Source organism: Sceloporus occidentalis, unplaced genomic scaffold (assembly GCF_023333645.1).
Source record: "Sceloporus occidentalis isolate IW3139 unplaced genomic scaffold, rSceOcc1.0.p SCAF_5, whole genome shotgun sequence".
Classification (NCBI taxonomy): Eukaryota; Metazoa; Chordata; class Lepidosauria; order Squamata; family Phrynosomatidae; genus Sceloporus; species Sceloporus occidentalis.
In genome coordinates, this window is record NW_028316985.1 from 188,566,582 (window position 1) to 188,579,835 (window position 13,254).

At 64.4% G+C, this 13,254-nt stretch overlaps 3 protein-coding genes across 3 annotated transcripts; 2 read left to right on the forward strand and 1 right to left on the reverse strand.

Annotated features, from left to right (window-relative positions):
- TLX2 (T cell leukemia homeobox 2) lies at positions 1-2,223 on the forward strand. The gene is made up of 3 exons (XM_089527280.1): positions 1-397; positions 1,302-1,545; positions 1,935-2,223. Exons 1-3 carry the CDS (start codon positions 1-3, stop codon positions 2,221-2,223), a joined length of 930 nt encoding a protein of 309 aa, XP_089383406.1.
- A 1,961-nt stretch (positions 2,224-4,184) lies between these two features.
- Positions 4,185-9,648, forward strand: LOC149313354 (alpha-internexin-like). Its single transcript, XM_089526519.1, has 3 exons — positions 4,185-5,226; positions 5,975-6,099; positions 7,969-9,648. Exons 1-3 carry the CDS (start codon positions 4,246-4,248, stop codon positions 8,033-8,035), a joined length of 1,173 nt encoding a protein of 390 aa, XP_089382645.1. The 5' UTR covers positions 4,185-4,245; the 3' UTR covers positions 8,036-9,648.
- Positions 9,649-10,021: 373 nt separating this feature from the next.
- On the reverse strand, positions 10,022-13,254 carry LOC149313355 (interleukin-12 subunit beta-like). The gene is made up of 7 exons (XM_089527281.1): positions 13,040-13,254; positions 12,505-12,668; positions 11,607-11,858; positions 11,383-11,482; positions 10,966-11,180; positions 10,440-10,630; positions 10,022-10,157 (listed from the first exon to the last, which is right to left on the reverse strand). The coding sequence occupies exons 1-7, from the start codon at positions 13,252-13,254 to the stop codon at positions 10,029-10,031; spliced, it is 1,266 nt and encodes a 421-aa protein (XP_089383407.1). The 3' UTR covers positions 10,022-10,028.

Sequence of the window (13,254 nt, forward strand, 5' to 3'; positions counted from 1 at the left end):
ATGGAGCCCTTGGGGCTGGGCCGAGCTGGGACCCTCCCGGCGCCCCCTTCGCCGACCCCGGCCCACGAGCCCATCCGCTTCGGCATCGACCAGATCCTGGGCTGCTCCCCGACGCCCCGCGAGAATTGTGGGGCTGCCCCCGGCGCGCAGGCAGAAGAAGCGGCGCTCTTCTGCGGGGCTTACGAGGCGGCGCAGGATTTCGGTCCGGCCTGCGCGCTAGGTGCCTACGGTTTGCCGGGGACGGCCGCCGCGGGTGGGTCTTCGGGGGGAGTGATCCGGGTCCCGGCGCACCGTCCCATCCCCTCGGCGCCCCTCCGGCCTCAGCCGGGGCCCCCCGCCGGCCTCCCCTTCCCCTGGATGGACAACAGCAGGCGGCTGGCCAAGGAGCGCATCGCAGGTGAGGGACGCGCCCCCGAGCCCCCTTTGCTGGCCCCCAAGGCCCCCCTCACACTCGGAGTTTGGGGTCGAGAATGTGTGTGTCCAAATGTGTGTGAGAAAGGGGTGGGTTCCGGTAGGGGGTCCGCGCCCCTGAAGGGTGCTTTCAGCGCCACCCACCTAACGCGAAAAAAGCCTCCCACTCCGAGGCTGCCTGGCCTGACTCCAGAGCGGACAGGGGTCAAGCCTCTCCCACCGCCGGCCCGGAGGCTTCCATCAGACGGTTTCGGATGAACGGAAAACGTTTCGGAAAACGGGGGGGGGGGCAGAGGGTAGCCTTCGGGTCCCGGAGAAGAGTCCTCAGTCCGGCGGAGCAGAAAGGCTGCAGAGGCCAAGGGGGGTCTGGAGGAGGGGGACGCAGCTACACTTGGAGCCCTCCACCCCAATTTCCGCATCCCTACTCCTTCTCCCCCCCACTTCGACCCAACCAGGCCAGAAGCGTGGGAGGGACGTTGGAGAACCCAAAAAGATTTCGGGGCCCCGATCGGGCTTGTCTGGGGTCTGAGGGGGGGGGGCGATCCCTTCCGTTCCTCCGCCCGAGAGAGGTTGTACCCCGGCGCCGAAAGAGCCGATTCCTCTCCTTCTGCCCAAGAGAAGGAAGGCGACCCTGGCCCACTCCTGGTGGGTCGCGGGAGGGCAGCGACCGGAGCGGAAGGGAAAACCCACCCGGGAGCACCGGACCCGTTCGTCCCTGGGAGAAGGCGGAGGGGTCCCGAGGGGTCTCTCCTGGGATCTGGCGGTGGCCTCTCTGGAGGTCAGCCCAGCGAAGGCCAAGAGGGAACCACCAGAGGAGCCGCGGGGGGGGGGGTAGGTGGGGGTCCCCCTGTCCCCCTCTCCCCCATTGTCCCCTTCCTCTCCTTTTGCAGCCGCCGCCGCGCTGCCTCCTTTCTCGGTGTCCCGGCGGGTGGGGCACCCCTACCAGAACCGGACGCCGCCGAAGCGGAAGAAGCCGCGGACGTCGTTCTCTCGGGCGCAGATCGGGGAGCTGGAGCGGCGCTTCCTCCGGCAGAAGTACCTGGCCTCGGCGGAGCGGGCTGCCCTGGCCAAGGCCCTCCGGATGACCGACGCCCAGGTCAAGACCTGGTTCCAGAACCGACGCACCAAGTGGAGGTAGCCCCCCCCCCCCCCCGCCAGAGGGGAAGGCAGGGCAGGGCAGGGAGGCCCCGAGACCACCCCCGGCCCCTCCCCTGGTCTCGAGAGCCCACCTCGGAGGGGCGTCTTGGGAATACGGTGAGGGTCCGGAGGCTGAGCGGTTGGGGCTGCCCCCGTCCTCCTCAGGGCATGCAGACCTCCAGTGACCCATGCCCCCGTCGCCTGAAAGGAGAAGCCTAGAGATCCTCTGAATGAGTTAGAAGAGAATTAGGCTGGAACCCGGGAGGCTCTCCTGTCCTCCCTCTGTTCTGGGCGGGGGTCGGCGGTCGTAGGGCAAGAGGCGCCTCCCTTAACGGCGGTCCCCTTGTCTGTCTGTCTTCCCCTTCCCCTTGCCCCCCCCCCCGCAGGCGGCAGACGGCGGAGGAGCGCGAGGCGGAGCGGCAGCAGGCCAATCGTCTGATGCTTCGCCTGCATCAGGAGGCCTTCCAGAAGGGCATGGCGGGGGGTACGCCGCCGAGTCCGGCCCTGCAAGCCCCCCGCCACCCCCAGACCCCGCCGGGGCCCCCCCATCCGGACCGGCTCTGCCTCCACAACTCCTCGCTCTTCGCCCTCCAGAACCTGCAGCCCTGGGCCGAAGAGGAGGAGGAGGAGGAGGAGCAGCGCAGGGCCTCGTCCCTCTCGGCCGCTCTCCTCTGAGCCCCAGGCGCCGAGGGACGAGGAGGGAAGGGGGGGCTCCCAGAGACTTTTGCTGCCCCCTCCCCACTAATTTTTACTGACTGGTTCTTCTTCTTCCCACAATAAACTCTCCCACGCCTTTGCCGGTCCGTCTTCGCCTCCCCTCCGCCGAGACCCCGGGGCCAAAAGGGAAGGGGCTTCGGTGCCAGCACTGCCATCGGGGGATGGGGGACAGGAGAGGCCCCCTCCCCAGCCTTGAACGCCACCCCCAATCTCGGGGGAGGGTCCTTGGGGGAGGAGGATCCCAGAGCCCCGGCTGTTGGCGGACCCCTTTCCCTTGGCCCAGACCCCTCCAGGGCGGCGCGGGGGGAGTGGGGGTGGGAGGCATCACAGTCCCACCCCTGCAGGAGTGGAGGTGGCAGTTCGCCCCCCAGGGATGGTAAGACCCGCGAGCGGCGGAATGGGGGGGGCAGGCTCGAGGGACAGTCACGGTCCAGAGGCCGCAGAGGTCCGTCGGGCTGGAGGCCGAGCCCAGGCCCCAGGAGAAGGCTGCCTCCTCGCCCCGGGTGGTCGCAGAAGGGTTAGACCCCCAACCCCCCCGCACACCCCTAAGGGCCAAGGGACCCCCCTCTTCTGCCCCACCTGTTAATTTTCCCACTGGAGAGAAAAGCCCTCCCCGGTGGATCTGCCCTTGCCAAGCCCCGCGAGGAGAGAGAGGAGGGGAGCTGCCCCTTGGTCAGAGAGAAGCCGGAGGCCTCTCTGCTCTCCCCTCCCGAATGCCCCCCACCAGGCTAGGTCCACTGTTCTCTTAGGAGGAAGGTCTCGGGAAGCGGCTTCTGGTTCGTCTAAGCCCCCGAGTCCTTTGCCGGAGCTCTTGGGTCTCCCGAGGCTGGTTAACACGGTAGAATTCCCTCCAAAGGTAGAGGGCTCAACCCTGTTTGCCTGCAGAGCCTCGGGTGCTTCCAAAGAGGGTGATCAGAGGCCCTCCTTTTCCAGGACTTGTCCTCCATTTCAACCTTGTCTCCAGATGGACTATCAAGATGTCCTCCATTTTGAGCATCACTAAACAACATGAGTGTTTGTATCTTTTCTTGGGTGATGTCCTCAATCTTTCTGGAACGTCCTACATTGTGCAGTGCCCCCCCTTGCGGCTCTTAGGACCTCTGGTCGCCTTTCCCAAACCCACCGGAAGCGCCTCCGGCCGCGAGGAAGGCGATTACCAAACGCGGAGGGCGACGAGGCCAAAGGGGAGGGTCTGGGGGGGGGCAGGACGTCCGGGGCGGTCTAAAGCGCCACTGCAGCAAAGGGCTGGAGGGGGTTGAAGAGGAGGCTGGGTTGGGGGGCATTTTCCTAAGGGCGGGTGGCAGAGGGCCGGGGGCGAGATGCCGGGTTGCGGGGGGGGGGGGCATGGAGGTAAGTCCTGGAGGGGGGGCTGCAGTCCCCAGACCCTAGGAATAATCCAACCAGCCGCGTTCGGGGGGGGGTGAGGCTTGTGACCCCCACGTAGTTTCTTCTTCAGCCCTTCCCGACGGAGCGCGTTATAAAACGGGGGCGGGCGATTTCCCTTGTCCCTCTGCGGTGGGGTGCTTCCCTGGCCAGTGGGTTTTTCTGGGGCTGTTCCTGAGGAGAATCCAGACCAGCGAGGCTTCCCTTCTTCTCCCACAGCGCCCCACTGAAGCAGACTCTGTCTCTTTCGGGGCGGAGGGGGTCGTGGGTGTCATCGCCCCCCCCCAGACCTCCCCAGCACCTGTCCCTCTTCCCTCCCTACCTCCCTCCCTCCCTCGCTCTCTGCAGGGCCACGTGACCACCTCGTCCTCCGGTGTCGCAGCGGACGAGGGGAGGGGTCTTCCTCGCGCCCCCTCCTGCTGCTCTTCCTGCAGCGCGCCCTGATTGGCTGCCGCCGGCCTTGACGCATCCTTCGGAGGCGGAGCCCCTATAAGAGCGCCTGCCGTGCCGCAGTGACCGCAGCAGAGCCGCTGGAGCCCCACCACCGGAGGCCGGAGCCGAGGCGGAGCCGGAAGGGCAGCCGCTGCCCGCGCCGGGATGGAGTCCGAAGGCTGGGAGTGGCGCTTCGGGGGCAGCCCCGGACGCTCCCCGCTCCGTTCTCCCCGGCCCCGGTGCCCCCCGCAGACGCGCCCGGTCCCGGACCCGGTGGAGCGGCTGGACCTGGCGCAGGTGAGCAGCCTGAACGCTGAGCTGCTGGGCCTCCGCACGCAGGAGAAGGAGCAGCTGGCCGCCCTCAACGACCGCTTCGCCTCCTTCGTGGAGCGCGTCCGTGACCTCGAGCACCGGAATCGGGCGCTGCGGCGGGAGGCGGAGGCCCTGCGGCGGCAGGAACGAGGCCCGGCCCGGCTCCCGCAGCTCTACCGGCAGGAGGCTAGGGGCCTGCGGGCGCTGCTGGAGGCCGAGGCCGGGGACAAGGCCCGCCTGGAGGCCGAGCGGGACCGCCTGCGCCAGGCCCGCGACCAGCTCCGAGAGCGATGCGCCCTCCAGGCCCGACGCCGCCGGGAGGCCGAGGAGGGACTGCGCCGCCTCCGCCACGACGCCGCCCGAGCCGCGCTGGCCGCCTGCCAGGCCGAAGAGGCGGCCGGGTCGCTCCGGGCCGAGCTGGCCTTCCTGCAGAAGCTGCTGGCCGAGGAGCGGGCAGAGCTGGAGGCCCAGGCCCAGGCTCAGGCGGCGGCGGGGTCCGTCGGGGCGGCGGCGGGGGTTTCGCCCGCGGCGGGGCACGCCAAGGCGGACCTGTCGGAGGCGCTGCGCGAGATCCACGTCCAGTACGAGAGCCTGGCGGCCAAGAACCGGGAGGCGGCCGAGGAGTGGTACCGCTCCAAATTCGCCTCAGTGGCCGAGCTGGCCGGGCGGAACCAGGAGGCCGTGCGCAGCATTCGCCAGGAGACCGTCGAGTACCGGAGGCAGCTCCAGGCCCGCTCCGCCGAGATTGCCACGCTCCGCGCCACCATCGACTCCCTCCATCGGCAGCTCCAGGCCCTCGAGGACCGGCAGGGCGCCCAGGTGGCCCGCTGCCAGGTGAGACGCAAGGCCGGGCTCCTCCCTTCCTCCCGGGGCTCCGGGGCGGCGGAGAGGAGGTCTGGGGCTCCCACTGTCCCACGCCCCCAATTCCTCCCTTCCTCCCTCCCTTCCTCGGTCCGCTGGCCATGGCCTCGCAGGGGGTCTCCTTGGGGTCCTGGATCGGGGCCTGGGTTCAAGGGTGGCCTCCCAGTCTCCTGGAAACGGCCGAGGGAACGGGGGCAAGGAGATCGGCGCCGGAGCCGCTCTTTTTCCGTGGCCCAGCAGAGCGGGCAATGCAGCCGCCGGGAAATGGCTTTAGGGGTCTCCGGGAGAGGAAGGGCCGGTGGCCAGGAGATCCGGAATCGGAAACCAGGAAAGTGCAGAGGGCCCTTGGAGGAGGGGGAGGTCTCGCACAATGATAACAATAAGTACTAATTGATAAAGAATACTAATAACAACAGTAGAGATAATTGCAGGTATTTTGTCTATTCTGCTGTCCCACTTCAAGCGTTGTTCAGGACAGAAAAATGCCCCAAAACATTAGACAAAGGGGTTGTGTCAGAAGAAGCAGCGCCATCGCAAGAATCAATAACAACGAAGAATGCTTTTGCCTGCTCCGTTTTTGGGGACCCTGGTGCCTCCTGGTTCAGGGCTCTGTGTGTGTGTGTGATTGTGTGGGCCTGGGGAAGGGGTCTTGGGTGCCGGTGTGTGTTGTGGGCAGCTCCGGGGCCGGGTTCTCCTCCTCCTCCTCCTTCTTCCTCCGCAGGAGAGAGTGGCAGAACTGGAGCAGGAGATTTCGGGGGCCAAGGAGGAGATGGCGCGATACCTGCAGGAATACCAGCAGCTGCTGAAGGTCAAGATGGCGCTGGACGTGGAGATCGCTGCCTACAGGTAAAGGCCGGCAGCAGCCATCCTTCTCTCCCTCCTTCCATGGCCGCATCCACACTGGAGGAATAGCCCGGTTTGGCACCGCGCCGCTTCTCAGCATTCTGGCTCAAGGCTATGGAATTCTGGGAGCTGGAGTTTGTTGTGGGGTCCAGAGCGGAGCTCTGTTCCGCTCTGGACCCCACAACAAACTCCAACTCCCAGAATTCCATAGCCTTGACCCAGAAAAAAGTTAAAGCGGTGCCAAACCGGGTTATATCTCCAGTGTGGATGCAGCCCTATTGTGTCTAAACAACCGAGCGAGTTAAAAGTTTTAAGCTCACTCGGCCCTTTTGTTTATTTATTCATTTATTACGTAATATTTCTGGTTGTTTATTATTTTGTTTACTTCCATCCCGCCTTCCTCCCAGCGCAGGGATGCTCAAGGCGGCTGACAAGGCTAGAAACAGCCCAAGTTAAAATAGTATGAAACTTTAAAAACAGAAAGTTATTTTTTAAAATTAAGGGATTAAAAACATTACATAAAATTTAATTTAATTAAAACCAACAACAAAACGGAACGAAATCAGCAGCCATGTCATGCGAGTTAGTTACTATGTGGGAATTTGGAGTATATATTCATTCAGAAAGCTCCCTCCACCTTCTCTGGGGTCAAGGGCACAGGACCCCCCCCCCCTCGTAAGCAAAAACCCACCATGCTTTGACCTGAGAGGACACCTCTCTAGGAATCTCTAGGTCCTCCGGTGCAACTCTCTGGCCAACATCCAACAGACACTGACCATAGAGTTGGCATGAAGGAGCTACAAAGGCCTAGTGGAGTGTTCTCTCAAGAATCTCTAGGTCCCTCAGTGCTACTTTTGGTTAAAGTCGACCATAAAGTTGCTCTGGAGGACCTAGAGATTCCTAGAGAGAACATATTAATACAGTCTGTGAATAATCAAATCCAGAAACGTGGAGGGATGAACGTCGTTTCCGCCTGCTTATTTCTCGCTTCCTTGATTCAGCTGCAGCCAAGGAGACTTGGAAGCTCAAGGCAGGTTGCCTCCATAAGCTCTTCTTGGGGGGGGGGGGGGGTTCCTAACAGGTCCTGTCTTCATATCCCCCCCCCCCAAAGAGCTAACATTCTGGGAAATGCCATGGCTTTATGGAGCTGGAAGAGACCCCCAAGAGACCCCCAGTCCACCCAGTCCTCTGATCTCTGGAGCTGCAGAAAAGAAGCTTGCTCCAGCCTCAGTATGACATCCCTCCAACATGGCTGCCATGACTCCCCTTAACCTTCTCATCTCAGGGCTAAACGCACCCAGTTCGCTAATTAGTCACAGGGTTTGGTGGTTTCCAGACCTCCCACCGTTTTTGGCTCCCTCCTCTGGACACACTTCAGCTGGACACTGTCCCTCTTGAATTGTGGTGTCCAGAACTGGACCCAGTATTCCAGGTTATTCCACACCAGTCCAAGGCCTGACCAAAGCAGAATAGAGAGGCCCTATGAATTCCCTTGATCTAGATTCCCTACTTCTATAAATACAGCCTAGAAGCGCATTGGCCTTTTTTGCTGTCGCATCCCACTGTTGACTCATGTTCCGCTTGTGGTCCACTTGGACTCCTAGATCCTTTTCAAATGTACTGTTGTCAAGCCAAGTGTCTCCGCTCCTGTATCTGTGTATTTCATATTTTCTCCCGAAGTGTTTGTTGTTGTTTAGTATGTTTATCCTGGATAAATGTTTAGCCTGTTTAACCTGGAGAAGAGAAGGTTAAGGGGTGACATGATATTGGTGGCAGGGATGGCTGCTCCCACATGGGACTCCGAACGGAGGGCAGGTGGGGACCCCCTTGGGTTAACCCTGGTGACCCTCTTGCCCCCCTCTTTTCTTCCAGGAAGCTGCTGGAGGGGGAGGAGATGTGGTGGAGCTCGGCGCCCTCCTGGCCGGCTGCAACCCAGTGACCCCACTGACCCCACTGGGGCCCACCCCTCATGGCCTGGTTCATCTCCATCGGCACCCCTGCCTCCCCTCTCCCCACTTTCTAGGCAGAGGAATGGCGCCTGGAAGCTGGGGGCCTCCCCTGGGCCAGGTATGATTGGAGGCATGGGAGGAGCAAGGCTCTCCCCCTCACCTTCCATGGGACCACCATCCTTTGGGCAGCTGTGAGAGGGACGCGAGTGTGTGGCCACCCTCCTGGCAGCTGGGGGCAGCCCCTCTGCTCTGGGCCCCAGATCTCTTCCCAAAAATAAAGATCCCTAGCAAACCCAGTCAAGGTCTGCACTGCAAACAGACGGCAGGAGCGGCGAAGTTGGGGTGAAAGAAGTCAGCACCCACAGTGGCAATCCCGCCTCCCCCCCCCCAAATGCAGGAAAACCTCAATGTGTGGGGAGGGAGGAATGGGGACCCTTGGCAGGAACCCCCTTTGCCTCCCGGTTGAAGGGCTCCATTGCTCAGAGAGCATTTACAGTGCATCCCCCCCAAGGCTAGGGTCCTTGCGATCCCCTCCTCTCCCCCCCCCCACAGTCCTTTCAACTGTCTTCCTGTGTGGGAGGGGGTCCCAATCCAGGCCCAGGGGTCTACCTCCCCCTCATCCCCCAAGTGATACGTCCTGGGAAACCAGAGCAGCAACCACAAGCCCCTTGGCCCCTCAGGGTCTCTGGGGTGAAACCGCACGAAGGCCGGCCGCCCTCAGCCTCTGGGGCTCAGGCAGCGAGGGCTGGGGGGCGGGGTGGCAGGCAATCTGCTCCCCAGAGCCCCCATGGAGGGGCAGGGTCGGTGCCCCAAAGTCAGGGGCACCCCCAAGTGAGGATGCCAGAAAACGGCCCACTCCACACTGGGGCGCGAAGTTGCCCCTTGAGCCCTCCTCCACCTAAGTAACAATTCCCCCTAACTGACCCCCACCTACCAGTGAGGAAGCCCCTGCTGAAGCCTCTTCCCCCTTCCCCAAACCTTAGGCCCAGCTGAGGGGGAGCCCTTGGGGCGAGGAAGGGACCGTGAGGGAAGGGATGCCCCTCTTGCTTGCCCCCTCCAGACCAAAGGAGCCCTGGTGGCGCAGTGGTTAAATGCCTGTACTGCAGCCATTCACTCGAAACCACAAGGTTGCGAGTTCAAGACCAGCCAAAGGGCCCAAGCTCGACTCAGGCTTGCATCCTTCCGAGGAGGGAGCTAAAATGAGGACCCAGACTGTTGGGGGCAAATTAGCTTACTTGCTAATTAGCTTACTTGCTGTTCACTCCTATGATCTTTGAAATAGCGGTATATATATAAAAAAGATGGGGGCATTGTGAGGGGGGGTCTCCGTGCTGCTGCTGCGCCTCCTGAAAAAGGGACCAGCTCCCCTCGGGAGGGGGCTTTGAGCTGCTTGGCTAGGATTACAACTCCCATCAGCCCCAGACATCGCCCCCCCCCCCCGACAATCTTTGTTGTGGGATTCTGTGTAAGGGCCTCGGGGTTATTAGGGGAGAGGGGCGTAAGCACAAAATGGCCAGCTAGGACCCATGTCCCCCGGCCCCTGCCCCCGACATTCCCATTCCAAGTCCGACTCCGACAAATCCAGGCCAATAAAGCGCCGTGAACGGAACCAGGAGCCGTGGGACTCTTTCTTGGGCCGGGGTCGCAGGGGGTCTGGAGGACTTGGAGTGGGGGGTCTGTCTGCCGATCCCCTCCCTCTCTGGGGATCTAGGGGGCGATGTAGGGGGCGTGGGAGTGGGGTGGGGACCCGCGCGGCCCTGACTGACCCACTGACCTCGGAGGCCGCACTGGCCCCTGGCTGTGGCCCCCTTCACTGGAGGCGCCGCTTTGGGGGGAGGGTTGCCGCGGTCCGGGGGCTTTGGACGCCCCTCACGAGCAACAAAGACCAGATTCGTTCTCTTCACGCGTTTATTTCTAAAGCCAGCTCTTGAACCTTCTCCGCTGACCTCCAGAAGAAAGACCAGCGGAGGGAGGGAGAGACGGCTATTGGGGAAAGGCCCATGCGGACCAGGGGCTCCAGGGGGAGGGGGCGATAGGGTCCCGGCAGCGGATCTTCACCCGGTTCAGGAGCTGGTGGGGCCGGGGGGGCTGGGCGGTCTCCTCCAGACGGTCCTGTGGCGGGAAAGACCCCGGTTGGGGGGCCGGAGGGGGAGTCAGGCCCTTTCCCTCGGAGCAGAGGCCGCAATGACGCCCCCCGGAGGCAGGACGATGGAGAGGAGCCCACCCGAAGGCCTCGAGCTCCGGCCAGAGGGCAGAGAGGGCTCCTTCCTTGCCCAGCCGCTGCCTCCAGGCCTCTGTCCGAACACTGCTGGCCTGCTGGGGAGCCGAGAGCCGGGCAGAGAAGGGCGAAGGGGGACCCGAAGGGGCCGGGGGTCGGGCTGGGGGTCTACCTACGCTGTAGAGGTCCGAGAGGAGGAGGAGGCCCTCCCGGTCCAGGTTGCCGAAGAACTCGAGGCGGAGGTGGAAGCGGAGCGGGAAGAAGGAGCTGGGCCGGACCCAGGAACGCGGCGGGGCCCAGCTCAGCCGCAGCTGCCCGGTGCTCTCCTCCTGGCGGGCGGCCAGGCCTTCGGGGGCCGCGGGCCTCACTGCGAGGCGGACCGACGGACGAAGAGAGAGAGAGAGAGAGAGAGCGGGCTCAGTGTCCCCAGAGGCTCCAGAGGCCCATTGGACCGGGTCTCTCTTCTCGGGGCCTCAGAGGGCCACTGCCCCGGGCGGATCTGGGGGGCATCCCCGCTTCCCACGGGAATCGAGCCACGCCCGGCGCCCGAGGTCGGGAAGCATAAGGAGCCGGCGGGTAAGGGGGGGTCTCACAGGGGTGGCCCCCTCCTTGGGATCCAGCTGACCCCTCCCCGGCCTTGTTTCCAGCCCCAGTGGCCCTCCGGTCAGTCGAGCCCGTCCTGTCCCTGGGAGGCCAACGTACCCAGGTCCCGCCAGAAGAGGCTCCTCCGCATCCGCTGGAAGCGCCCCCCGGCGCCCAGTCCCTCCAGCTCCAGCTCCAGCCCCGTCTCCGGCGCCTCTTCGGCCGAGGGACACTCGGGGCCGCAGGCGGAGGCGTCCAGCTCGACCCGCGTCGGGCCCCGGCCGCCCACCACTTTCTCCACGGATGAGCAGCCCGCCCCGGCGCCCCCAGGACCCCTGATATGAGAGGGAGAGAAGAGGCACAGGGTCGGTTCCGGAAAGGGGCGCTCTGCACATGCTCGGGAACTCTCTCTTCCCCCAGGAACGCCCTTTGGCTCCGGCCGGAAAGAGTGGCTGCCCTTCAGAGGGTCCTGGGGGGTCCGAGCCCTGCTGCCCCCCATCGTCCCCCCAAAGTGTGGAAGGGGGCCCAGAGACTGACCTCCGTCGGAGGTGGAGGCGGAAGGCGGCCGGGCGGAGAGCGAGCCAAGCGCAGCGGAGGACGGTGCTGTTGTAGGACTCGGCCTCGCAGGTCACTCCGGCTGCAGAGAGTGGGGTCCCGGGTCAGCCGGGGGTTGGAGTGGAGGCACCCAGTGGGCTTCCCTGCCCCTGGCCCACGCCCAACTCGAGGCGGGGGACTGACCCCGGCGCCCGCTCCGTCCTCACCTGCTTCGTCCAGGAGGCGGGGGAGGCCCAGGCCCCGCACGGCCAGGAAGGTCCAGCCCAGCAAGGTCCCTCCGGCCCAGCAGCTGTAGTTGCCGGCCGAGGAGAGGTCCAGCGGCGGGAGGCGGAGGGTCGGGCCTCGAGGGGGCCGGGGGCACACCGCCTTGCCTCCTCCCTTCCTCCAGCAGACCGCCTGCCCGGCCGAAGCCTCCGGGCACCGCAGCGTCGCCTCCCGGTCCAGCTCTCCCACCGACACTGGGGGCGCAAGCGGGGCGGGGGGGTCAGAGAAGGGGCCGGAGGGCCGGAAGGGAGGGGAAGGGGCTGCAAGGGTCTCCCCCGGAACTCGTACCTGGGCCGGACCAGGGAGCCACCCCAAGAACCGCCCCTGCCCTTTCCTCCTGGGTTCCCTGGAGGGGGGGGGGGGCTGGAGGCGAGATTCGGGGAAAAGAAGGACCCAAATGCCCCCAGAAATGCGAACAGGAATCGGCCACTTGCCTCGCCGGGAGGGGGGGGATGGGGAGGGGCTGTAGCTGCCCTTGGGGGTCCCGCCTCCACTGCGCTCCCCGCCGCCGGCCCTCCTGATTCCTCGGGAGCCATGCCGGCAGCAGGGATTGGGGCCCCGGGTCAGTGGGGAGTGGGGGCTGTCCTCTCCCCCTCCCCGGGGGGAGTTTCTGCTCCTCGGACAAGGCCCCGCGCTTCCCTTGCAAGGGCATCACTTCCATTCTGACATTTGGGGCCCCAGTTGGGAAGGGGCGAGTGGGGGAATCTATGTGGGTCACCTCCGACGGCATGGTTGCTTCCCCCGGAGGAAGTCCACTGCCTCCCTCTGAGAATGTGTGACCATCCCGAGATCCCAGGGCTGAGCAAAGCCGGACACCGGGCCGGACATGGCGGGACTTACGCTCGGCGGGGAAGGAGCCCCAGGCGGCGGAGGCGGCGGCGTCCCCAGCAGGGAAGAGGGCCAGGGCCAGGAGCGTGGCCAGCCACATGGTCAGCCCAGAAGAGGGCTCCTGGCTCCGGCTGCCAGGCGGCGGAGGCCGGGGGCGTCGGGGCTGGACCGAGCGGCTGGAGGGAGGGAAGGAGCCGAAGGGGGTCAGCCCCAATTTAGAAGCAGCGGGCTAGTCTTCTTTAACGGTATCTTTTGGGGGACGCCTTGGGTCCGGTTTGGGAGAAAGGCTGCATATTAGATACAAGAAGTAAATAACCCATAATAATAAACAGTCACATTAGTTTAAGCGGACTTTCATTTGGAGAGACTCAAAACCTGTTAAACAACTTGACGGGTTAAAAGAGGTTAAAGCCATTTGAAACAAGTCAACGTACCTGCCCCCCCCCCCTCAGCCCCAACAAGAGGACGGTGGGCTTCCAGGGGTCAGCAAGGCAAAGGATCCGGGCTGCGGACGAAGGCTGGAGTGAGTCCGGAGTCAGCCGCTGACTCAACCCTGAGCCAGTGTCCTTTGGCCAGAAGGAGCGGACTTGGCTCGGGGGCCTCGAGGGCCTCCTGGCCGCCGCCGCCCCTCGCCCCACATTGCCACCCCTTTCGAGGAGCCCTCTTGGCCGGAGAAGGGGCGAGGGGCAGCAGGAGGGCAGGCAAGGCTTCTCTCTCTCGCCCCTCCGGAGCCCCGCCAGCGAAGAAGGGTCCCCTCCCCAT